This window comes from Cinclus cinclus, chromosome 1 (genome assembly GCF_963662255.1).
Source record: "Cinclus cinclus chromosome 1, bCinCin1.1, whole genome shotgun sequence".
Lineage (NCBI taxonomy): Eukaryota > Metazoa > Chordata > Aves > Passeriformes > Cinclidae > Cinclus > Cinclus cinclus.
The window spans coordinates 2158367-2185458 of record NC_085046.1 but is presented as its reverse complement, the minus strand read 5'-3'; the positions used below and the strand labels follow the sequence as shown (position 1 = coordinate 2185458).

Here is a 27092-nt window from a genome sequence, read left to right as displayed (position 1 = left end):
TGGCTTAAGTGTGACCCAAAACCTCAATTCTGCTTTCCCTCAAGTCAGTAAAACACAAATACAATTAGTCCCTAAAGCCACAAGTGCAATACCTGCGCTTATTCACACCAAAAATTTCATGCAAGACTTGCAGAATTTGTACCTTGTTGCCAATATAAACACGAGGCAGCAAAAGTTATGTTCTGACAGAGCTGCTGCAACTCCGGGTGGTATTTTACCAAAAAAATGTGGGGTTTTTTTCCCCCTCAAAATGCAAAAAGATTTGTAATAAAACAACAGGAGTGCAGCAATTAGGAAACTCTGAATTCTTAATTCTGAAACTAAGAACAGAAGACAAAACTCACTGTAGGTCTGATGCTGTCCACAACCAACTCACTTAAAGAAAGGGGCACTAAATGAAAAGAAAAAAAAATATATTTTTGTTTGGAGGTTTTGTGAAGAAAAGAGCAAGGCAAAGTGAAACACGAGCATTTGTAGGGCATGACAAGGAGCACATGATCCAGGGGGACATTCCAGAGCTCCTTAAAGAAGCCAAAGCTGGAGGATCCCCTGTGTGCAATTAATATAATTAACAGCATGTGCTGATTGCAGTCACATGCAGCCACGTGTGACCCTTTAAAACGCATCTTCAAACAAATTGGAACCACACAGCTTTTTAACACTCTGGAAAAATGAGACTGCTAAAGGCACATTAACTACGAATTAATTAAGATTGTTAATTAACAGGTGAGCAGCACAGTAAGAACCAATTATACCCTAAACATTCACCACTACAAAACAACCCTGGTTCTGTAAAGAGAACAAAAAAACAAACAAATAAACAAAAAAAAAATAAACACAACAAGATTCAGACCCTCAAATTCAGATTTCGTGTCAGCAGAGCAATGGTAAATTCATTTTAATTTGGGTAATTAAACCCCCAAATCACCCACAAACTGCAATACTGCAAACTCCACTTTTAAGATGCAGGGCACAATCAGTTTGACAAATGCAGCTTGAACCTCCTTAAATAAGTTTGTGCAAATAAATTGCATGTACACACAGGAAACACACTGAAATAACTCATGTACCTGTTCTTTTAGGCTAAGGCTGAAAATCATCTTTTAAGTGGAATTCATTTTCTTCAGGGTAAAAAAACCATAATTCTGCTATACTAAGAATCTGATTTCTGTCTACTTTTGCTGTTCAACTCCACTGAGTGGATTACAGTGAGGCCTGGGTAAATTTTAGCTACAAATTTCCATGCCTCAATAAAGTTAAGGATGGCACTACTGAGACAAAATCTGCTCTAGAAACATCCACGGGTCCAGAACTACACAGCTGAGTTTGGAACAATTGTGCTAGTACAAATATATACGGGAACAGTTCCATAATTACCCACAAAAATGTCAAATTCCACACTGGACGCTACATGACATTTAAAAAAAAAAAATCTTCATTTTTGTCCTTCATATTTTGTTTATATCCCCAACTTAGTTCACTTTTAACCCAAGAACTGCTCTCCAAAGCTGTTCATTAATATCCTGATACTCAAGAGGCTTAATCGTTAGCATGTGTTAGGAGGTTGTGTAACAGGAAGTTGTTAAAGCATTAAAATATTCCTAAATGCCCTAAGATAACACCTTGAATTAATTATTCTTTACTAATTTTCACCCTGAACAACCAGACGCTGATTGTCTAAGCCACACAAAGGAGACTAATTACCAGCAATTAAAACTAAACTTTCCACACTAAAAAAAAAAAAAATAATCAGTGAAACAGCTTTGGTAACCTAGTACATAGTTAGCTTTGTGTAAATATTTTGCAAATGTCCCTTTCCCAAAAAATGCCTATGCCACGTGTATTTTATATCATAATATACAGAGTTCCTGAGTAAATCATGAAATTAGATTATTCGGAAGATTTGGCAAAATATTTAACTTTGTGTTACTAAAATAGATTTTTAAATAAGCATTCAATGAAGACATCAAAATAAATATGGAATGTGTCTGAAAAATAATTATAGTACCATGAAAACGTATTAATAACAAATAAGTATTTTTTTTTTAATTAAGTGCATACTATGTTATCCTGTTACTGGTTTTAAACCCACTGAGGAATCAGTAAATCTGATTTCTAATCCTGAGTGAGTTTTCTATCACCTGCTAACGAGCACTTCCATGCAGCTCACACTGCAAAGCTACAAAATCCACTTTTTTAGTGGAAAAACCGAGCAGACAATTCTATGGAAAAACTCAGTTTGCACCAGTTTTGCTGGAAACTGAACTGGCAGCACAGCCAGCACCGAACACTGATTATTCCTGTGAATCTGGGAGATAACCTGTCACAAAAAATCCACCACCACAGCAGCGTGGATTGCTCCTGGCACACTGATGGGGTGCAAACCACTCAGTGATCGCTTTGGCTCTGAAAACAACTAGACATGGTGCAAAAAAAAAAAAAATAAAAATGAAGATAAAACAAACCCTGAACGATTATTGAGTACCTTGAAATACGCTAAATTGTTTCATTACAAAAAAAATAAATTAAAAAAAAAATTAAAAATAAAGGAGAATTAAGTTCTACCACGCTCTGGTTGCTCAGGTCCTGGCTGGACTCAGAGCTGTGGGTAAGCACAGGAGGAAACGCTCAGCTCCTCTGAACATTAAAATTCTCAGCAGCAATGTTAAAACTGCACTGCCACCACCACAAGGTGGGTCTGTCCACACCAGCATCACAGCCCCACACCTGCAGCACTGAGCAGGCACCTTAATCAACCCTTTCTTCTTCCTGGCATCCTATGGAATCCACCTCTCAGGGTGCTGGGCAGGACCTGAGCCCTTCCCTCCCCATCCTCAGCTTTCCTTTGATTATCTGCGATTATTCCAAAATCTTCGTCGCTTCCTCAGCTTTTTCATTTCCTCTGCCTTCGTGCTCCGCGCCACTTTTTTCCTGGCTGCTTGTGCTCGAAGAACAAAGCTCTTGCAGTGGCCCTTGAAGGAGAAGTTGCTGATTTTGGGGTGCAGCTGGAGGGGGTTTCGGCAGAGTCACCTGCAGCGAGCACCAGAGCGCGGTGCGAGCCTTGCGTGTGGCACCAGCCAGGGCTCCCAGGGCAGCAGCCAGGGCCAGCACATCTGCAACAGGAAAAAACACATCAGTGGACAAAGCCAGGAAACGTTCATTTTCCTTTTTTTTTTTTTTTTTTTAATTCTTTTTTTCACCTTGCACAAATTTGTTCGGCTCACTGCCTTGAGCAAACCGCGCTCGAGGAGCAGCTGAGCTGCAGAGGTAGCGACAGCTACAACATCTCACGGGAATTGTCTGTGCAAAAAAGGGTCCAAAATGCTGGAAAAAAATAAAAAGTCCAAAATGCTGGTGGACACTGGGCAAACTGGTCTGCTGAGGCTGCAGGCAGTTTTTTTTTGATTTTGCAGGAAGACGGGAACACTGATTTTTGGATGGGTGAGTAAAAGCACAAAGGTCTGGTCAAACAGAGATGAAATCTTGGGGATTTGTGTTGTGAATCCTGCAAGGCTGGGGATTGCAAACCTGCACATTTCCAGCCAAAGCTGCTGCCATTGCAACCTTTCAGACAGACACTGCTGATGGAATCTGGGACCAAGTGGTCCAAGCTACTCCTACACTTCTCTGGGAAGTCAGGGAGGGAGAGGGGGTCTCACCAAAACCTGGGACTCGACAGCAGGGAGCAGGACCTGATGATGCCATAACTCACTGTAACAGGTGACAGAAATGTTATTCATAGCATTGGCAGAATTTAGATGCTGTATTGGCATTAAATCTAATCATAATCATCCACTTCACCACTGTGACCTACTTCTGCCTGGCCAAGAACCTTCCCTCTACTGCTCCTGACTCACATTTGGAGTCACACAAAAGTTTTAGAGGAGTCATTTTTAAAGTGAGTTTGCATATAGGACTATTGCTCTAAGGGCATGATACTTTAGATTTTAGTTTTTGACCTCTGAGTTGCAAAAGCAAGATATTTTGATTCTCTTTCCCTCACAAGCAGAGTTATTCCACAGCCAAAGGGACCTCACTGCCCACTTCACTTCAGCACTGAGGAGTGAATTCCTCTCCTGTTCTGAGACACAGGTCTTTGCTGAAGAAAAAGAATATGATCTTTAACCCCAAACCATAAATCACCACCTTTACTGCTGCTACAGGTTATTCTGGCTTTACTTCAACAGAATTGGTGGAACACGGAATGTCATTCCTGGTGGGTTTGTGATTCTGGCAAGGTAGACTGATTTGCACAACACTGGCAATTTTTTAATTATTTTATAAGCTGAAGAGAAAAAAAAAAGTTTAGCCATTCCAGGAAATAATTCTACTTGCTTAAAAATGAGGATGCTCTTGCTTTTAGGACAAGCACTTATGTTTGTATAATATCACTGAAGACTTTTTACTGCTGTCTTCTGGTCAGGAGAAGAAAACATCAAAGTTTTTAAACTAGCAATAGGAAAGAAAAAAACAAACAAAGAATAAAATCCAACGCCCAAAAAAACGGAAAAAAAAACAAAAAGAAAAAAAACCAAAACAAACAACAACAACAAAAAAACACAACAGGAAAAAAAACCGAAAAAAATGACCAAAAAACCCCCCTGAGAAAACAGCAGAAAAAAAGTGAAAACGAAAAAAAAAGGAAAAAAATCCCCACGAAAATAAAACAGAAAAAATATGGGGAAAAAAAATTTTAAAAAAAAACGGGGAGGGGGGGGGGGGGGGAGGGGGAACGGAAAAATCAACAAAAATCTGAAAAAACACCCAAAAACCCAAAAACCAAACCAAAAACGGGAAAAACCCAAAAACGGGAAAACCCAAAAATTAAAACGGAAAAAAACCTGAAAAAAAACCCGAAAAAAAAACCGAAAAAAAACCCCCAAAAAAACCGAAAACAAAAACATAAAAAAAAAATACCCAAAACCAAACCAAACCAAAACCCCAATGGAACTCAAAGTCATTTCAAGCGTTCCAAAGCAGCAAGAGCTTATCTGCAAACTCGAGGGCAGCGCGCCTTCGGCTGAGGCTGAGCCTGAGGCTGAGCCTGAGGCTGAGCCTGCAGCTGAGCCCGAGCCTGCGGCTGAGCCTGCGGCTGAGCCTGCGGCTGAGCCTGAGCCTGCGGCTGAGCCTGAGCCTGCGGCTGAGCCTGAGCCCAAGCCTTGGGTTGAGCCTGAGCCTTCGGCTGAGCCCGAGCCTTCGGCTGAGCCTGCGGCTGAGCCCGAGCCTTCGGCTGAGCCTGAGCCTGAGCCTGCGGCTGAGCCTTGGGTTGAGCCCGAGCCTGCGGCTGAGCCCGAGCCTGCGGCTGAGCCTGCGGCTGAGCCCGAGCCTGAGCCCGAGCCTTCGGCTGAGCCCGAGCCTGAGCCCGAGCCTTCGGCTGAGCCCGAGCCTGCGGCTGAACCTTCGGCTGAGCCTGAGCCTGCCCCTGAGCCTTTGGCTGAGCCTGAGCCTGCGCCTTCAGCTGAGTCTGAGCCTGCTCCTGAGCCTTCGGCTGAGCCTTCCCGAGCCTTCCCTTTCCCATGGCGTGGCGGGATGCGCTCCCCGTTAAGCGCCCGCAGAAGCTCTGGGGAGCAGGGACGGGCAGCGTTACCTCGGGCACTGCCGTAGCGTGGCACCCCGCGACTCTGGGGCCGTGCGGCGCTCCCCATCTCGTCCTTCCGACGGGCCCGCGTCACCTCGATGGCTTCCAGGTGCAGCTCCAAGGTCCTGCAGATGTTCCTGTGCAAGGGAGCGCCGCCAAGCCTCTCCATGGCTCCTAGCAGCGCCAGCACCTGGAAGAAAGCACCAAAAGCATTGAGCACCGTAAATCGATGGAAATCCGGGAAGAAATGCAGGGATCGCAGCTTCTGAGGGGACTGGGACTGGGGCGGTCGCAGGGATTGGGACTGGGATTGGGATCGCAGCTGCTGGAGGAACTGGGACTGGGATCGCAGCTGCTGCAGGAACTGGGACTGGGATTGGGACTGCAGCCGCTGCAGGGATTGGGGCCGCTGCAGGGATTGGGACTGGGATTGCAGCCACTGCAGGGATTGGGGCCACTGCAGGGACTGGGATTGGGACTGCAGCCGCTGCAGGGATTGGGGCCGCTGCAGGGATTGGGACTGCAGCCACTGCAGGGACTGGGACTGGGATTGCAGCCACTGCAAGGATTTGGGCCGCTGCAGGGACTGGGATTGGGACTGCAGCCGCTGCAGGGACTGGGACAGGGGTTGCAGCCGCTGCAGGGATTGCAGCCGCTGCAGGGATTGCAGCCGCTGCAGGGACAGGGACTGGGACTGGGATTGCAGCCACTGCAGGGATTGCAGCCACTGCAGGGATTGCAGCCACTGCAGGGATTGCAGCCACTGCAGGGATTGCAGCCACTGCAGGGATTGCAGCCACTGCAGGGATTGCAGCCACTGCAGGGATTGCAGCCACTGCAGGGATTGCAGCCACTGCAGGCTTACCCTGGCTCGCTCCCGGGACTGCTCCACGATCAGGCGATCCACACGGGACGAGCTCGCAGGGAGCCGGGGCACGGGGCTGGGGCTGCAGCTGGAGGTGTGCTGCCCTGGGAAGTGCCTTGCAAGGTCAGCCTCAGCCTTGAAAGGGAAATAATTTGGCAGTGTGACTGTTTGGAATTGGCACAATGTCATCAATAAGGTTTTGGTGCTGTTTGGGATTTTTAAGGGGATTAGGAGTGAGCGCCCCTGAGTGCGTTGACAGAAAAATATTCCCAAATATCACAGAATCCCAGAATGGGTTGGGTTGGAAGGGGCCTTAAAGCTCATTTTATTCCACCCCCTGCCATGGGCAGGGACACCTTCCACTGTCCCAGGCTGCTCCAAGCCCTGTCCAGCCTGGTCCTGGACACTCCCAGGGATCCAGGGGCAGCCACAGCTTCTCTGGGCCAGACCCTCACCACCCTCAAAGCAAAACTTTCTCCGAGATCAAACCTAACCCTGCCCTCTGTTGGTTTAATGTCATTCCCCTTGACCTATCACTACATGCCCTTGCCAAAAGTCCCTCTCCAGCTTCCTTGCAGGAATATTTCTCTAATTCAGCTCTATCTCAGAGTTCAACACCTCTCACTGCTTCTCTCAAATGTCACATATTATGATTATTAAAAAAAAAAAAAAAAAGAACCAGGTGACAGCAGCAGCATAAATTACATCTCACGTGTATCAGGACAAAACCACATTTAACATAAACTGATAGCAGCTCTTTAATAGAGAAAATCTGTAACACAACAGCCTAACTTGCACTGAGAAAGAGTGGAGGCAGTGCCTGACATACACAGTGACTAAACATCACCAAACCTACTTTTGGATAGGAAATTCTTACACTTGGAGTAACAAAGACACAGCCAGCAGTAGATTCCTTATCTCATTCCTTCTCCAGGGTACCACGGATGGGAGAGAGGGGTCAGGTGCTGCACTGCAGTTCAAGGCAAGGCTAAGTCCACATTCATGATGTGTATATTTGTGCTGAAAGCATGTGATTAAGTCCTTCTCTTTTTGCTTTACATTATTTACTCCCTGCCTAACACGGTTTACAAGAGCTGACTCCACCTGTATACATCACCTGAGGAGCCTAAAAGGCATCCAGAATTAAAAAAAAAAACAAAAAATGGATGGAGAAAGGGTCATGGATTCATATAATGACACCAGGTAATTAAGAATTACAGTTTAGAAGCAATTAACTAAACTACATGCACATTTAATAGTGCAGATAATTCCTAACTTGTGGAAATGCTTTACATGTGAGATCCCTGGAAAAGTGGGGTTTATGAAAGGAGATAGGTCAGCTGTGACCCCAAAGCAGCTGCAATGAAGAGGTCCCAGAGAGCTGAAAGGGCTGAGTGATTAGACAAGGTAGAGAGAATTAAATCAAATCCCAGGGAGAGTTTCTCTCTTCTTGCAGTCATCCCCTCCTGAGGAATGTGGTTTGGCTGCAGGAATAGGAGCCAGGCTGTGGCTTGGAGGACTGAGAACAGTTTGTATTCTGTAACCACAAGACACTCTGAGAAACCCAGAAGCAGCTCACTGGGATAAAATTGGACCTCTTGGAATGCACCAGATCAAGGGGTCAATTAAGCCCCTTTGATTAATAAAATACGAGGTATGAGGATAAACAACCCTCCTGTAATGATGAAATAAAAAGCAGGAGATAAAAACCTATGACTAGGTCTTTGCGAATGACTTAATTGTCCCAAATCCTGCCTGAGAACAGGAAACAACCACTGGAGCAAGGATCATCCCTTTCTCACTTCCAGAGAATTCCTGGAAGACCAGACAGGCAGAGAGGAGTCTCATTTAAAGGCATGCATGAGAGAACAACACAGGCACTTGCATTCACAATTCCAAAAGTCCATTAGCAAGGCCCCACAGCTGAGGATGGAGGGAAGGAAGGCAAAAGACGAGGAGGGAGGGAGGGAAGGAAGGCAAAAGACAAGGAGGGAGGGAGGGAAGGAAGGCAAAAGACAAGGAGGGAGGGAGGGAAGGAAGGCAAAAGACAAGGAGGGAGGGAGGGAAGGAAGGCAAAAGACAAGGAGGGAGGGAGGGAAGGAAGGCAAAAGACGAGGAGGGAGGGAGGGAAGGAAGGCAAAAGACGAGGAGGGAGGGAGGGAAGGAAGGCAAAAGACGAGGATGGAGGGCAAGGAAAGCAAAAGACGAGGATGGAGGGCAAGGAAAGCAAAAGACGAGGATGGAGGGCAAGGAAAGCAAAAGACGAGGATGGAGGGCAAGGAAAGCAAAAGACGAGGAGGGAGGGCAAGGAAAGCAAAAGACGAGGAGGGAGGGCAAGGAAAGCAAAAGACGAGGATGGCAAGAAAAAGCTGTTTTCCAGGTCTAGTTTGAATTCAGGGATTTGATTCCTCTTGGGAAAGCTCTTCCTGCTTCTTTAGAGCACACAGCTTTCACTCCCAAGTGCAATACCCTCATTATCAGCGTGGTGCTTCCCTGCCAACAGTTCTGGGAATGAACCTGAGGTGGGGAAGCGACTGAAATCAGAAAAGCATAAACTGAAATTTCCTTTGGGAACAAGAAAAATATTGGAGGTCCTCTATACAGACACACAGAGGGTGCCCAGGATTAGTTACTTCATTTTCTTTTTTACTATAGCCAGAGATTTACTATAAGAAAAATAAAAAAGCTGTGACTGCATCACTGACAGTAAAAACCCAAACCAAACCCACATAAACAAAAAAAAAAACCCAAAAAACAACAAAACAACAAAAAAAATACCACAACCCCCCCAACAAGCCAAAGAAGAAACACCATAAAACCTTCTCTCTCTTACAAGCAGTCAAATGTTTATCAGGAATCATGACCAACTGTGTTTTACCTTCTTCCTCTCCTTCTCCAAAGCTCTCCACTGCTCGTAGCACTCCTCCAGGCGGGTGTGGAGCTCGTCCTCGGGGCCACTGCGGCTCCTGGGAGCTCTGAACTTGTTAAACGGGGCTGGAAAGGCAAAGCAGGGGCCAGGGATTTCCCCAGGGAACAGATCACTGAGGAAGGGATTCAAGGGGTTGAAGTCATCACAGTGCAAAAGATCAACAAGGTCCGAGAATGGAAACGGTGGCGGAGGGAAATTAAAATTATTCGCTGATGAAAACAGCTGGTGATTAAATGGAGGGAAGCTGGGATTTTGCTTAAAATTAGCCACGAATGGGAAAGAAGGAAGCAGAGGAGGATTGCTGAAGTCTGACAAGCTGCCACCATTCTGCTCGTGCCTTTTGGGAAACGCCTTGAAGGGCTGGCGGTTTGGGGCTGCAGACCCCAGATGAGGGATCCAACTCCTTCTACCTCTTCTATCATCTTTATTGCCACTTTCCTGGCTCTGCCTTTTCGGGAACCTGTGGTATTTCTCAGCAGGGTCATCACCTGCAGCTCTGTGCTGAACGACCCAGTCGGGTGAAAAACCAACGGGGAATTTGCGGCACCGCCCTTCCTTGTTCATCCTGGCATCCTCCTGGCATCTTCCAACAGCTCTCACCTGCTTCTGGCTCTCTGAGGTGAAATGAGGAACCCCCAAACGACTGGAAACTCCATTTGATGTCTGCGACCTCCCATCTTTCCTGGGAGGGAGGGCAGGAAGGAGCTGGGAGTAGAAGGAGGGCTGTGAGAAAGGCTGGTGGGTGGGAGAGCCCCCAGACATGGTGGAAACCCCTGATGAGGACTGGGGGCTCGTTGCCATTTGTTTTCCATATGGAACTTCAGATGCAGCTGCCGGGCTCTTCCCATCCAGCCAGGCACACCCCTGGTATGAGGAATAACTCCCACTCTGCACAGCATTTTTCACAGATAAATCATATTCAGCTACTCGAGGGGAGCTTTCCTTAGGGCCCATATTCACTTTACACTCATTATTGTTGTTATTATTATTAAAAGCATCCCCCAAAGCAAAGCCACGATGGCCATTTTGCACGTGGCATTCCTGGGGTTTTCTGCCTGTTCCTCCAGAAAAATTATTTTCCTTAGGGGGCTGATTGAAAAAATGAAGTGATGGATGGACAGGTGACTCCAGTTTGTGAGCAGCATTGAAGTTTTCATATCTTTCAGAGAACAGGTGGCTGTCCTGGGCTGCTTCACCCCAAGAGTTATCACCAGGCTGACTGGAAAGATCAGGAGAATGCTTAGTTTGTCCTTGAGCATAATTTTTCAGAGCTTTTCCTCTTGCTCCTTCACTTTTCCACTTCTGGATGCTGGGGCTTTCTTTCAAACTGTTCCGAGGAGAGAAAGGGCTAAAATCGGACCCACATTTTCCATAGCCTCCATTTAACCTCCCATGGTCGTAAGTGCACAAATCCTGGTTCCAGCTCCCATTTGGGAAGGAAAACCCTTCCTGGGGAGCCGTGGTGCTGCTCTGCAGAGAGGAATTTTCAGGGTAAGAGTTCCTCAAGGCATTGCTGGGATGAGCACGGGGAGAAAGCCAAGACTCGAGGAGCTGAAGGTCTCCCAAACCTCTGTGCAGCATCTCCACATCAGAAGGATCCTGCAGGGGTTCCTGATGGCAGCTGGTGCCCAGCAAGTTGGGAAAATCCTTGTTCTGGACACAGTGCTGAGCTGGGAGCCCTGGGGACTCCCCAGTGCTGCCCACATCAGGTGCCCACACAGGGGGAAACAATCTTGATAGAGAATTCCTGCAGCAGAGTTAAACACAAGTCCCATCAGGATTTAAAATGTTTCTTACTTTAAAATAATTCACACATCATGGTTATTCCCCAGCGTTGCAATTATTGACCGACCATGCACAGCTCTCCTCAAAACCAGGAGGAAAATTCCCACTGCAGCTGAGCTAATGCTCTGTGAAATCTCATCACCCACAGTGTTTATTCTGCACGTTCAGAAACACAGAGTTTATTTGGATCTATTAAATATCTCAGATTCCACTGTATTCAGTCAAGTCCTACTGGTTAGAAGTAATTATCTTTTTTTTTCCTCCTCAAATGCTGCAAAGCTGATAGAAAAGCTTTAAAAATTGCATTTTTAACAGTTCAGGTTTTTTGTTTTTAAACCAGCAACCGAAGTTAAGACACTTCCACATTTTAAAGGGATTTAAAAGTCCATCATTACTCTACTCTGAAATAATTAAACAGGTGTATCATATCTGTGTGACAATGGGCATAAAAACCAGCACACAAATGATAAGAACTCTCAGAACAAACTTACCAATCTGCAGCTGGTTCTGCCTTGTTTGGCTCCTCTAAAATGCTTGACACCAACCCAAACATATCAGGGCCATTGCCAGAGTAAGTAAGATTTACTGGTGTCCTGAAAAAAAAAAAAAAAAAAAAAGTCCAAGTTTTAAGTATTTTTCTCCTAAACAAAAGAGGAAAAAAGAGAAGAGGATCAAACCTTTATTTTAGCAGCATTTTTTAGTTGTTCTGAATTTAACGTATCCTCAGCATCCATCTACAGAAATCTCTGCCTGCATCTGTGAATTCTATAGCCCAAGTGAATTTGCCTTTTTGTTTCACCAGAGACTTTCCAAGCAGCAAAAAATTTTTCCTCACTTTCCATAGAAACAAAACTGTTTCATGGACATTCCTTCAAACCCTGACTGTCTTGTTTAGAGCATAAACAGGATCAATATTCTCAAAGCCTGGAGCATTCTAATTTATCTATTGCCAACTAATTTGAAACCTATTATGCTAATCTCCAAAAATAATTTATATGTAAGTTACATATGCTTAAGTTGAACCACTTTTTAGCCCCCTTTTGGACAGGTCAAAATTTTAGTAAATATTTCTGGTAAACACCCAAGGTTTTCAACAATTTTTAAACAAACCCAACTTTTACTTCAGGTGCAAGATTAGATTTTTACAGAGTTGTTTGCAATGACTCCTGACTCTTCCTCACAAGTTAATTAAGGCAGTGCTATTAAAGATCTCCTTCCCTCTCTCCTCATTAATAAACTTCCCTCCCCACCTCGTTCTGATTCTTTCAGTGTCCCTGAGCTTTCCCTGGTGCCACATAATTGCTTACTGACTTTGCTGATTAACAGACACCATAAAATGTGGGACAAACTCTTATAAAAAAAAAAATCACCTTTTTAGTCTCTTGCCACTGTGAAAATTACACCCTGCTGGCTTTGAAGACCTCAGCAGAGTTTCACTTCTACCTCAGTCCCTGATTTACTCCATGACTGCTCAGTTTCCTCTCTAAGGGATCTGGATTTTATTTAGGATGCACAAAAGTGCAAAGACTCCTGAAAATGTTTTGTGAATGCAGAACTGGTATTTGATAACCAGATCTTTCCTGTGTCTTGGTCAAACAGAAAAGTCTTTTCTTTTCCTGTTTTTTAAAGGAGACCTCAAGGAATTCTGAATAGCTGCAGGCTCAGAATGGGTGTGGACATGGATAAACTCTAATTCCTTCACTTTTTAAAAAGCTACCTTGCAATAATCTAAAGGTTGCTTTAAGAAAACACTGTACATTTTAATTAGCCAATTGCCACTCCTTGCTTAAAATTAACTCTTACAGCTGATACCAAATCTGTGTGATCTTTTACTCAAAGATAAACACCACTCTGACACTTTCCACTGAAAACCAGAAAAAAAAAATTAAAAAAAAAAGGTTTTTTGCAATCCATGTATCTTCCTTAACTGTTACCTTTCAGCACCTTGTGAACCAGTGGTCTCCACTTTCTCCCCACCTCAGATTTTGTCTTTCTTGTTAAGCAGATGATAAAAAAATGCAGTGAGATATTAGAAATGCTCATTAAAAAGAGCATTTTCTCATCAAAAGCTGCTGTGCCTGTCTCTATCACCCAATTCCCTCCCAAAAAAAGAGAATATTCTGTCACCATCACTTGGCTTGAAGATGGAAAAAAATAAAACCCCCCCTCACACACTTTTTATTTTACAACCTCAGTAATAACCATTCCAGAGCAAAGAAAATCTGAGTTTCTAGAGACACCAGAAACTCTTCCCCCCCACCAAAAATATCCAGAATCCCCATTTGCTCTTCAACACAAGAATTCCAGTGACCCAGAAGCCCTAAGGCCACAGCAGGAATGCTGATACCTCTTTTTTGGGCACTCCTGGAAGGCAGTTTGGGATCCAAAATCCTCAGCACATCCCAGCCAGTCACTGCACAGCTCTGGAGGTGTGGGGGGACTGGGGACTGCTCCCAGTAATGGGGAGAAAAACTGAGTGTCCATGGTTTGCTTCCTGCTATTTACCTGCAATGAACAGAAAAAAAAAATAATAATATTAGATGTTCATCTAGAGAGCAGTGAAGGCAGCAGAGCAAAGCTTTGCTTTTCTTTCCTGAAATAAATGAATTTTTCAGGAACGTGCAATGCAGCCACGACAAAAGGATAAAGCCTAAATCATGTTCCCTGCCTTGCCTTAAAATTAACCCAAATCTGTCCTCTAAAAACAAATATGCAAATAACAGAATGGACTTACTGCACAGTAATAGGAGTTCTCCACAGGTTTCACATTTCAGGTGCTGGCACGTTCACAGCTCAGAACCTCCTGCTCTGTGACACTGGGAGTGCACCTGTCCCAGGGAAACACATCCCCTCTGGAAAACAAGAGCCACCATGCCTGTCAACCTCCCCAAAAAAAACCCCCACAAAATATTCCAGTGAAGAGCCCCTGGGAAGAAGGGAGAGCCATCTGCAAACTGCACAGAGCAAAATGTGAGTAAGAAAAGTAACCCAAGTACCGCTGCAGAAAGGAATATTACAAATAAAATATTTATTCGTTATTTATATTACTTATTATTTGTGCCAAGAAAGACTGGAGCAGATCTACGAGGCCTCTTCCAACCTGGAATTCTCTGAATTTAATTAATCTTCCTTACTATCAATCCTTGGCCAAGTAAAAGCTGTCACAGACTCAGATCTCCCTCCCTGGGTATTTTCTGAAAAGGTGGGACAGAAATATTCTCTGGTCAGGTGTGTTCCTAGCAAGAGCAGGACAGAGCAACCCTGTAGTGAATGCCTAAATTAAAAATAAAACAAAAATTACAGTGAGAGTTTATCACTTGCTATAAAATTATTTTGCCCACCCAAACCCTATTAAATAACAGAATCAGAGGTACTAGGAGCCCATGGAGGCCACACAAAATTCCATACAAACAGCCTGTCAGTACTTATGCCATTAACTCAGGCACAAGAACTGCTCCCACAGGTCCATTCTGACCCTGCAGGGGAGGAGGATGAGGATGTGACCCACACTTTCTGCTCCAAATGACTCCTGAACAAACACAGGCATCCCTTAGGATCCAGCCAGGCCAAAATTCCACAAGAATTTAACAGCAATGCCCAGCCCCTGGTCCTGTCTGGGCTACCAGGAGGCAGCACACACACACACAGAGAAATTCCTGCTCCTTGGCCAGACTGTAAAATACTTGTGCACAGATTGAAAGTAGGATCTGTAACAAATGGATTTATGTTTTATTTTCAGAGCCATTAATCACTGCTGATGTGAGCTGTACAGGACAAGGTGTCTAAAGCCCAGGAGAAAAGGGACTTCATGTACCCTAGATAAGGCTCAGTGCTTCCAAAACACTGGAGCTTGTCCTTCCACCCAGTCAAACACAAATTCTCCTCTGGGGTTTACATAGGAACCACTAACAAGTTACATGGGGGGGAAAGAAAAAAAAAAAAAAGAAAAAAAAAGATGGAATCAGTTAAAAATAAATCAATTAAATGCTGCCTCAAAAAAAAAAAAAAAAAAAAAGACGGGGGAAAAGTCAAATTATAACTCCTACAGTCCTCATTAGGGCTTTTACTTTATTCCCCTGAAAATCCTGGGAAAGCCACTGGTCTTAATAAATTACCTTCAAAAACAACAATAAAAAATTGCATCTAAAGATCAGACAGGTCATTTGGAGTATTTTTTTTTTTCCATTCAAACAGTGAAGACGCAGGCAAAAACGAAAAAAAGTATTTACCTAAACCACTCACTATTTCCAAAAGCCTCAAGCATTTCTTCGTACTGATATTCTCTTCCAAAGTTTCTTTTGAGGAGAAACACAGGAGCACAACACCACCAGTAAAATGTTAATGTTTCATGTATAAATACATGTGAAATTAAATAGTATCGAAGATGTCAGACATTGCCAGTGCTGTGACACGAAGGATCAGACATTAAGAGAAATTCTTCCCTGTCAGGGTGGTGAGGTCCTGGCACAGATTCCAAGAGAACTTGTGGCTGCCACATCCCTGGAAGTGTCCAAGGCCAGGCTGGAACAACCTGGGACAGTGGGACGTGCCCCTGCCCATGGCAGAGGCTGGAATATATTATTTTTAAGGTCCCTTCCGACCCAAAATACGTTCTGGGGGTTTGGTGATCTGTAAGATCAGTGAAAAGATGTTCCTGGGATATCTTCCACACTGGGACTTCTGCCTGGGAAGAGAGAGCTTTCCTTCCTTCTCTGGGAGCAGAGAGCTGGATCCTGTGAAAACCCTGTCCCTGCCAGGATTCAGCACTGGGGATACAGCAGGACCCTCCCAGTTATTCCTCATTACTGGAAGTGTTTTGTTCCCAGTGCTGTCCAGCAAAGCACTGGAAGCAGTTCAAAACTTGGGGCTGCTCCTCTGAGATGCCAGGAGCTGCTGGCAGAGCACCTCAGGCAGCCTGGAGGGAGTTTTAGGAATTTTCATGGAGAATCCTAAATTATGGCAGGGTTATGAACATTTGGGGGACTGAAACAGAATGATTTGGGTTTGGAAAGGACCTGAAACACCCATCCCAGGCTGCTCCAAGCCCCATCCAAACTGGCCTTGGACATTTCCAGGGATCCAGGGGCAGCCTCAGCTTCTCTGGGAATCTGTGCCAGGACCTCCCCACCCTTTAGGATGGGATTTCTCCCTCTTTAGAGATGAGGAGAGCTGCTGGCTCACATCAGATCAAGAGTTCTCTGAAAAGATATTTTATAAACTGAACAGCAACAATCCCAGCTAAATACTGCTTCACTCTACAACCAGAACAAACTGCTTTCACTGACACAAAGTCCCACCTCACAGAGTTCTTGATTTCTCCAAAAAAAAAAAAAAAAACAACAAAAAAAGAAAAATAAAAGCACTAAAATTATCCAAAAGCCTTTTTAGAGTTATCCTAAAGCTGCAGGGTCTCCCTGCTCCAGAGCACTGCAGGAACATCCCTGATAACAACAGTAAACAACAGCACTGCAGCTTTATCTCATCCACACTGAGGGGATCCCACTCTGCTTTCTCAGCAGGATAAATATTTCCTGTTTGTTTCTTGGCAGGATAAAGCAAACATTTAAAAAAAAAAAAAAAAAAAAAAAAAAAAGGCACTGTTTTGGAGCTTTTTAGAGATTTGTAGTAACTCCCACCTCTGGGTATCTTAATCTGCAGCACCCAGGCACTGCCCGACTCATTGAGGGTGCAGTGCCAGGGAGACTCTGAAACCACCAGGTAAAAAATAATAAAATAAAAAAAAAAAAAAAAACCAAAAAAAACAGAAATCTCTAAACTGTTTTTTTTTTTTTTTGTTTCCCAGGAAATGAACCAGCAGAAGTAAACAGGCAACAAGGAGATGTAAAACAACAAATTCAGGGGGGGGAAAAAAATAACAGTCACTTATCCAGACCTCTTATATCAGGGATAAAACCAAAAATAGCAGATTACTGAAGAATTTGCTCTAAATCCTGAGCTCACATCATCAAAAAGATTCGTGGCAGCAGCAAAAGGAAATGTTTCTTTTCAGCAGCCAAAGAACCAAGAAACTCTATTTTTCTGAGGAAAAGGATCCAGGTCTGCCCAACCCCTCTTAGCTGGGACAGAAGCACCTCTAAAAAGCACCTTTTAAGGTGGGCTGTGTGTGGGAATAAATAAATAAAATAATAAATAATAATTAACAGAATAAATGTACAAGGTGCTTGTTCAATATATGGGTTCTGTTGCCTCATTACAACTAAGAATATTCACAGGCTCACAGGCCATTTGTTTGTTTTAACACAAACATCTAAATATTCATTTCATACTAACAATTTTTTTTTTTTAACTTCCAGCAGTTGCTCTTCAGGACTTTGTGGTGAGTCTCAAAGACAAGAAGAGCACGGGAGGATGTGCTGGATTTCCGTGAGCACAGGATCATCCTCCTGCCCTGACACAAACAGGGAAAGCTGCTCCATCTGAGATGCAACATTCCCTCCACGTGCTGAGGTTTTTATGCGACGTGGTTCTCCACTATAAAACGAACACCTCACACAAGTTTTTATTTCTGCTTCCACGTAAAAATGCAGTTTTGGGTTCACCTGTGGCTGGCAATGCCCAGGGGTGGCACCTGGACCATGTCCTTGTTATCAGCACCCAGCTTCTCTCCTCTGGAGTGAGCAGCATTGCGTGCAGGCAGCAGTCAGACTCCTAAGAAACAACTCCTCCTGTTTAAAACCAATTTTAAAAAAACCAATATAGCAGTCACCAGGTCTGTCAAAGCTGGATTTATACATAAAAGTAACTTCTAGCTCCCCCCACTCACGCTCCATGGATACTGCAGTCCAGCCATCCCTATGCCATGGGGGGAATCCAACCTGCCAGGGAAGGGAATGGAGATGGGAAGGGGCTGCAGAATTCCTGAGGGAGCTGGGAAAGGGGCTCAGCCTGGAGAAAAGGGGGATCAGGGGGGAATTTGTGGCTCTGCACAACTCCCTGACAGGAGGGGACAGCCGGGGGGGATTTGGGATCTGCTCCCAGGGAACAGGGACAGGAGGAGAGGGAACGGCCTTGGGCTGGGCCAGAGTGGAAATCATGGAAAATTCCTCCCCTTAAAGGGGAGGCAGGATGGCAGGGGAGTGGTGGAATCCACCACCACCACTGGAGGAACCACCAGTGCTCAGAAGGTGTCTGAATGTGGCACTTGGGGACAGGGCTGGACTCGGTGATCTGAGAGGTCTTCTCCAACCTGAACAATTCCACGTTCCCAAGAGCTCTGCAGGTAGAAGGTTCTGATTCCAAAATCCTTCCCTGTGCTCTCTGCACACCCACTCTGACCTGTTACAGCCCAACCTCCCTGTTACAAGGGAGTGCCCAGCCATGGCTGTCCCCTGCCCCATGTGGGACACTGGTCAGGACACAGCAGGACAACGTCCCAGGAGAGCAAATCGATGCCCTGCACAAACCCAAGGCTTCATCTTCACTGCCACAAAGCTCTGACTGAGTGAAGTTCAGTGCAGCTTCTTTGATTAACTAGGATAAAGGCTGCAGCAGCCACGTTATGGTAAATTCTCAAAACCTGATGAGGGTGCTGCTCCTGTCCTAGAGGAGGAGATGAGGTCAGGCCATAGCCACATCCCACTGTGGCTCACCTCCCCCAACCTGCAGCACTAAGGATTGGGCTGATCTGATGGTCAAGCTGGATTTTTGCTACCAGAAATGGGATCCTACCACACCAACCTTTTATCAGCTGGGTTTTTTTGTGTCAAGGCACCCCTGACCATACACATTCTTGATGTGGCTAATCACTGATGTCGGGGAAGATGAAAGAGGAAAACCTTATAAATATGACTGCCTGGCAAAAGATTTTGAGAATATGGAAACTATAAGTGAGATTGAAATGAAAGCAATCTCTGAGATACCAAACCTCAGTTACTGAACAACTGGAAAACAACAGTGTGGGCAGCTGAGAGTGATCCCCTCTGGATTGAACAATTCCCTCTGCCTGAACACAGCTCCAAGGTCAGAGCAGACCCTGCCAGCCTGGCAGAAGGGTCCACAGAGGAGTTTTAGGGTTTAAAATGTAACACAGTGTGGCAATGTAATGATTCTTATAGGCTGTGTGTAAATGCTGTAGGATTTGAATCATGTGTTAGATTGGTCAGTGAAAATTGGAATATTCAGCACAGAAGATTTATTGTATTGTGATGGGAACCTTGCCCTCATTCTCTTGCCCTTCCTTTTACTGTTGCTCTCACTCTCACTCCTTCTATCTTGCTCTCTGGTCCCTGCTCCAAGCTGTGCCTGGCAGCTCCCAGCAGGTCCCTTTCACCCACAGCCTTTACAATAAACCACCAGTTCCCAGTCCTGCCTTCAGAGATCTCTCGTCTCCGTCCGTCCCCACCGTCCCACCCCACCAAGCTCCCACACGTTACCTCTGTGACACAACCCATCCATCTCCACCTTCACAAGTGCCTTTCACAAAGCACTCGTGGACACCCCGAAGCCCAAGCATCAATCCACTGATGTCTCTAAACATCGTCCCACCTGAAATCATGGGAAACTCCCAAACCACTGCACAGGTGCCGAGTTTGGGCTTCACAACCTATGCAAGAGTCCAAGGGAAGCTTAAAATTTACACAGGTGCTCAAAACAGGTCTGAGTGCTGCCCCTGTGCTCCAACCTCCTCCAGAAAAAGTGGATTTTCTGTGCTCCCTGTCTGTGGCTGCCTTTAGGGGCTGCTACAAACAGATGCTTCTTGCACTAGTGGTAAATAAAAAGGGAATTTCAAACATTACCTCGGTATTTCAGGGAACTAATGGGGAAGGCCTGGAAAATTCCTCCTACATTACAAGTTCCAGAATCAGGTGTCACATTTAAAGACCCACATTTCTCTCTAACACACCTTATTTTTGGACTTATTTTATATTTAGGCCCATCTGCTTCACAAAGCTGCGTGGCAGAAAGTTTCTGGGGATAAGATATTTCAGCCTGCTCCTTAATTCTATCCAAGGCAGGGATATTTTTGTCAGGTACCTCTTCATGAGCCAGAAACCTCCAACTAAACACAGACCATTTCTGCAACATTTATATTAAACCTTCTAGTTCATAACCTCTCCACCGACCGAAGTTATTGCTTTATTTTCAAAAAATAATAATTTTCCACTTTAGAAACAAAGCCCTGTCCCACCATTCATTTAAACCATTTCAAAAAGTTACTAATATTGCTTTTAGAGATAGATTTTATAGCTCTACACACTCCTAACCGGTTTCCAAAGCCACAAATACTCTGAACACTCCAGTCCCACTCTTCCTCAGTAGTTTGTGTGCAAAAATGACTGAAACCCTTACTCTGAAGTTTCATGTTGTATTTTTTTGTGCAGGCTCCATGAAACCATTTAAGGGAATGTAATTCACCTTCACTTACAATTCTTGTCACGTGTCACACTCCATTATCTCCTGGTAGTCCCGGCAAACACAAGGGAATATTAAACAAACAGGTAACGAGCTTTTACTGGACTGCCACTCACTCTAAATTCAAATAATCCAAAGGCACCTCAAGGGCCTGATCTACAGATAAAGCCCTGTGCTGTCAAACAGGATTATTGGTACTAATATAAACCTTTTTGTTCAGGAATATAAAAATCCAGCTGGAGTTACAAAATATTTCTCCCAATTCATTCTGACCTATCCAGCATAGTTTAAATGCCACTAAATCAAACTCTTTCCAGATATATCTTAAAGCACAAAGTTATCCATTGCTGAATGGGGAAAATCCACATTTATTGAAGTTACAAAAACATGTGGACAAATAAACAGAGCTTTCTTTAATCAGCTGCACAAGGATCAGGACACAATAAACATTATATAAAAGGTTGTGTCTTAATTTCATTAGACTACTCAAATTAGATATAAAGCCACTTTTCCCACTTGACCTCCTCCTCACTTTGTGAAATTGAAGTACTAATTAGGTATCCCCAGGATTGTAGATTCGAACAAAACTCTTCCACAACATCCCTTCAAACACCTAAACTGTTTCTAAAGAGAAAGAGAGTGTTTAATGTTTTAATCATCTGGTTGTGAAGTTGCCACACTTCCCAGGACAGAGATGACAGCAAGCACTCCCAAGTTTCCCACTCGCTTTGAGAAGGGCTTCTAAAGTCTGCTGCTAAGGGACTCTGCTGCTCAGCACCACGAGACACTGGTTTGGAGAAATTTGGGCTTTGTCAGGCACTTACATCAGAGAATCACTTGGAAGCACTGAGAAATCACTGAACACTATTGGGAAAGTAACGCACCACACTTCACGTTAAACTACAACCACCTCAGCAAACATTACAGCACAGAAATCACTGTCCTGGGTGGTATTCCAGCTGTTCAAACCACCAGCATCCCTATGGACACCCCCGACTTATCCTTTGGGGCATCCCGAGCCTCTCTCCAAACACACCTGAGTTATCCTTCGGGCATCCCAAATTATCCCTCTGGGGCATCCTGAGCATCTCTCCAGACACGCCCGAGTTATCCTCTGGGCAGCACGAGCATCCCTCCCAACACTCCAAGCATCACTGCAGGCACCCCAGAGTGAGTTACCCCTAGGGGGGGGGGACACCCACCCCCCCAGAGTGAGTTACCCCTATGGGGGGGGGGGGGGGGGGGGGGGACACCCACCCCCCCAGAGTGAGTTACCCCTATGGGGGGGGGGGGGGGGGGGACACCCACCCCCCCAGAGTGAGTTACCCCTATGGGGGGGGGGGGGGGGGGGACACCCACCCCCCCAGAGTGAGTTACCCCTATGGGGGGGGGGGGGGGGGGACACCCACCCCCCCAGAGTGAGTTACCCCTATGGGGGGGGGGGGGACACCCACCCCCCCAGAGTGAGTTACCCCTATGGGGGGGGGGGGGGACACCCACCCCCCCAGAGTGAGTTACCCCTATGGGGGGGGGGGACACCCACCCCCCCAGAGTGAGTTACCCCTATGGGGGGGGGGGACACCCACCCCCCCAGAGTGAGTTACCCCTATGGCGGGGGGGGGACACCCACCCCCCCAGAGTGAGTTACCCCTATGGGGGGGGGGGACACCCACCCCCCCAGAGTGAGTTACCCCTATGGGGGGGGGACGGGACACCCACCCCCCCAGAGTGAGTTACCCCTATGGGGGGGGGACGGGACACCCACCCCCCCAGAGTGAGTTACCCCTATGGGGGGGGGGGGACACACCCACCCCCCCCAGAGTGAGTTACCCCTATGGGGGGGGGACACCCCCACCCCCCCCAGAGTTACCCCTATGGGGGACACCCCCCAGTTATCCCTCCTGGAAGCACACAGACCTCATCCCGCAGGCAGTCCCAGGTTCCAGCGGGACCCACCTGCGCAGCTCTGTGTTCCCACCTGCCATTCCCCGGCTGCTTTTCCAGCCGTGCCAGAGGCCAGCGGGGAAGCAGCGGCCGGAGCCGAGCGGTGCCACCTCTGCCCGTGTCCTGGGCTGGATCCCCGCGGTTACTACACGCACTCTGTTGCCAGGCTATGGAAAAGCGTCTCCTCCACCCCGCTGGAACCGCGGGACGAATTTAAAATAAATAAATAAATAAATGAACCAAACAAAAAAAAACAGCGGGGAAGCCTCGGGAAAGCGGCGGGTCCGTGGTGGAACGGGCGGAGTCCCCGAGCCCGCGGGTGCCTTGTCCCCGAGGTGTCACCGCCCGGCTGTGCTGGCCACACACCCTTCCAGAGCTCGGGAACGCTGTCCCGGCTGCGGGGATGGCGCTGCACAAGGGGCACAGCCCGGCTCCCGTTCGGCCGCGGCCGCTGCCCAGCCAGTCCCGGCCGTGGGGCTCTGATGTCACCGCAGGGCCAGGATGCGCAGGGACGCTGGGAATTGCAGTCCCTGCTCCTTCCTCGGGATCCCTTCATCCTCCCCCCGCTCCCAAAGTTCGGGATCCCTTCATCCTCCCCCTGCTCCCAGGGTTCGGGATCCCTTCATCCTCCCCCTGCTCCCAAAGTTCGGGATCCCTTCATCCTCCCCCCGCTCCCAAAGTTCGGGATCCCTTCATCCTCCCCCCGCTCCCAAAGTTCGGGATCCCTTCATCCTCCCCCCGCTCCCAAAGTTCGGGATCCCTTCATCCTCCCCCCGCTCCCAAAGTTCGGGATCCCTTCATCCTCCCCCCGCTCCCAAAGTTCGGGATCCCTTCATCCTCCCCCCGCTCCCAAAGTTCGGGATCCCTTCATCCTCCCCCCGCTCCCAAAGTTCGGGATCCCTTCATCCTCCCCCCGCTCCCAAAGTTCGGGATCCCTTCTCCTGCCCTGCTCCCAAAGTTTGGGATCCCTTTCCCAAGGAGTTTATATGGGCAGTGCCTGCAGGGCGCAGCTGAGTTTAATCGGGAATCGCTGCCCAGGTGGGGAAGCAGCGCCCGCGAGTTTGGGAATTGCGGCTTCTCCTCCCCAATTAACAGAAGCGATTTTCCAGTAATTATGCTCAGGTGATCACTATTCCTTATTTGTACACAAATATATGTATATATCTTTAAAAACATACATGTAACAGCATGTATATGTAGATGTGAAAGTACATATATAAAAGCATATATATAAGTATAAATGTATATATATAAAAATATATATACATTATATATATAAAATTATATAAATATACATACATTATATATATATAAATAGATCAATATATATACATCATATATATAAATATATAAATATATATTTTTATAAAAGTATGTATATATTTTTATGTCTGCGTGAAAGCACGTGTATATGTTTAAATATATAAAAGTATGTGTACATATATTTAAACCATATATATGTGTAAAAGTACATATATATAAAATTATACAACTATGAAAGTATATATAAGTATGGACATATATTTAAACTATATAAATGTATACATATTTTAATGTGTATATAAAATTATATACAAGTATGGATGTGTATAAATTTATATGTGTGCAAAAGCACATATATAAAAGTACATAAGTATACATATATATATAAAAGGATGTGGGTGTACATGTATAAATATTTGTTTAAACTATATATGTGTAAAACTACATATATATCAGGTTATATAACTATAAAGGTAGATATATCAAAGTATGTGTATATATATTTAATATATATTTAATATATATCTTTAAACTATACTTATATATATAAAACTATAAACATATAAACTGTATGTAGATATAAAAAATAATATCAGTGTAAAAGTATATATATAAAATATAGAAAAAGTACATTTATATCAGCGGATATATTCATTTGCATCTACTATATTTATGTATTAATATATATAAGTTTATATGTATTACTATTTATATTAGTATATATTTGTGTATATCTACTCTCTATTTATATACATATTTATGTAGATATATATTAGTGTATGCATACTATACTTTATATAGTACTGAACTATATATTTTAATATTCCCAAGCCAGTTAAGCTGTCATCAGGAAGCACAACCCAGCAAGGAAATTTTAATTGCTTTAATAGACATATAAATATACAATAAATGGTATTTCACACCTCTTGCATCTCTGGGGCTTTGGCATCTTAAACAATTCACTGGAATTAATGTTTTTTGCTGCTGTGTCCCCACTGAAAGTAGCACTTGGCTCATCCCAGCTGTGAAACCATGAAGGAGAAATCAAGCCCCGCAAAAAGAATTAAAAATTAAATTTATTTTAAGTAAAAGCTTTCTTCCATGCTAAGCCAACTTGCCTTTTCCCCTTTCTCAGGTATCTCAGTGACAGTTGCATTTTATCACCTTTTAAACTTACTTTTTCTCAGTAAAATCATGGTTTTGCCACAATTCTAAGATTACAAATCCTGATCGTCCCACCACATCACTCTATTTTTAGCCTTTCCAAAATAAAAAAAAAAAAAAAAAAACAAGAAAGGAGCAAATGTTATTTCAGTAAATGAATGTATCCAGAGAAATGGAAATGGCAAACGGATCCATCTTCGTCTTTCTGAAGAAAATGACACAAAACCCAACTAAAATGCAATTTAGTTGGGTTGCTGGGAAGTGGAGTCCATCATCACTCAGGATTATTATTATTATTATTATTATTATTATTATTATTATTATTATCTTGAGACTAGAACAAAAGAGAAAGTGCTCAATTCCTGCTAAATCTAAAAAGAAAAAAAAACACAAAAAAACAAAATTAAAAGCTACCTTCAACATACATTTATTTAAGTTAAACTCCAAAATATGAATAAAACTGCTCTAATAAAACAGAATGTGAGTGGCACACAACCTTCCCCAAATATTAAGTTTATTCCCTGCAGCTTTTCTGACACAGCAATAAGTAGGAAACGAGGTCAGCTCTCCCTAAAATCCCAACTTTTGTTTGCTGTGTTGCTGTTCCCCCTCTGGTTTCTGTCCCAAAACCTCCAATGACATTCCCAGACACCCTCCAGCTCCTCCCAGCTGCCTGAAGTCAGCACAGCTGGAGAATAAAATATATATTTTTATTTAATTAATTAATTAATAATAAAACCATATATTATTCTATATATGATATATAGAATATATAAAACTGAAACAATAAGCTTTTATATTAATTTCTACTTCTTTCTCCCCCACCTCGAAGATCAAAAAATCTCAAGCAGAGATGAAGGAAAACAGAGAAAGCCCCAAAATTTCCAGAGTTGTTTTGTGGCAGCAGAGCACTGAAGCACAAACTCTGATTTTAGTGGTAGGAGGAGACAGAAGAATTCCACATTAATTTGGATTGGATGCAGAGAGGGGAAGAAAGGAAATCCAGACACAAATCCACAAAAATAATTTAGGCAGAAATTATTTCTGCTGGCTCAACAATGGCAATTTAGGGGAAAAAAAAAAAACCCAAACAAAAACCCAAGACTTTTTCCTTGAAAGGTTCACAATATAAAACAACAAAATACCACACGGGCAAAGTGTTGGGAAAAAAAAAAAAAAGGATTTAAAGCCAAAATGCAGCATTTGTTTCTATCCAGCAGAAACTGTGCTCCCAAAAATGTTAAATAATTAGAAGTAGTAGGAGCTACACCTTCCCTCCAAATAACCTTTAAAATTCCACAATGGCCATGCAGAGAGTGGTTTCAACAGGAATTTTTGGGAAAAGGAGATGAAAGCTCCCAAATTTTCCCAGCCCTGAAAAGCCTGGAGAAATTGAGTCTCCTGGAAAAGCAGCAGCAAGGCAGCCCATGAGGAATAAATCCAAATTATGGCTCAGGATTTGGACACTGAAGGCCTGAAAGGGTTCAGAAGCAAAAAAAACCCACTCAAAATATTGATATAAAGCTATAAATATTGGTGAGGGCTTTTTAAATTAATCCAGAGTGAAGATGCTCACACAAAACCTGTCCACAGCAGTGTGAATCCCTATGAATAATTATGTTTTTAATAGGGAATAGCAGTGATTTTAATAACTTGCAGCAGAAAAAATATATATATACACATATATATTATATATAAATGTATTATACATATAAATATATATTATATATATACATTTATACACATTATATATATTATCTATATTATATATTATATATTCTGTCTGTATATATATGTGTGTCATATTATACATATTTGAATTTATATAAAATATATAAAAATATAAGTATATAAAAATGTAAATATTTATATGTTACTTGTTTATTTAATATGTTTATTATTTATATATGTTATCTATTCTATTATATATTATATGTTTTAAATTATATATTAAATCATATTATATAAACATATATATTTCTATATCTTTATACATATGTACTTATATATAAAGTATATAACACTGAAATATAAGCAGTCATTTTTCTGGACTCCTCACCCCAGCAAGACTTTTTTTTTTTTTTTTGGCATTTTATTATTATAGGAATTTATTATTTACTATTATAGGTAAAAAATGTAACAATGAAGGCAAATAGTGCTCCTAGAAAACTTAAAAAAAAATAAAATTAAAG

The 27092-nt window shown here is 43.9% G+C and overlaps 1 protein-coding gene across 1 annotated transcript; it reads right to left on the bottom strand.

Annotated features, from left to right (window-relative positions):
• Positions 1-204: 204 nt before the first annotated feature.
• LOC134044163 (uncharacterized) lies at positions 205-13656 on the bottom strand. The gene is made up of 6 exons (XM_062493267.1): positions 13505-13656; positions 11649-11750; positions 9322-11119; positions 6444-6578; positions 5588-5768; positions 205-3113 (listed from the first exon to the last, which is right to left on the bottom strand). Exons 1-6 carry the CDS (start codon positions 13639-13641, stop codon positions 2860-2862), a joined length of 2607 nt encoding a protein of 868 aa, XP_062349251.1. The 5' UTR covers positions 13642-13656; the 3' UTR covers positions 205-2859.
• Positions 13657-27092: the final 13436 nt, after the last annotated feature.

Coding starts and splice junctions, on each gene's coding strand:
- LOC134044163 (XM_062493267.1), bottom strand. CDS start 13,641: ATGGACACTCAGTTTTTCTCCCCATTACTGGGAGCAGTCCCCAGTCCC. Junction 11,120..11,648: donor GCAGAACCAGCTGCAGATTG/GTAAGTTTGTTC, acceptor ACTCTGCTGCAG/GAATTCTCTATCAAGATTGT. Junction 6,579..9,321: donor TGGAGAAGGAGAGGAAGAAG/GTAAAACACAGT, acceptor TTCCCTTTCAAG/GCTGAGGCTGACCTTGCAAG.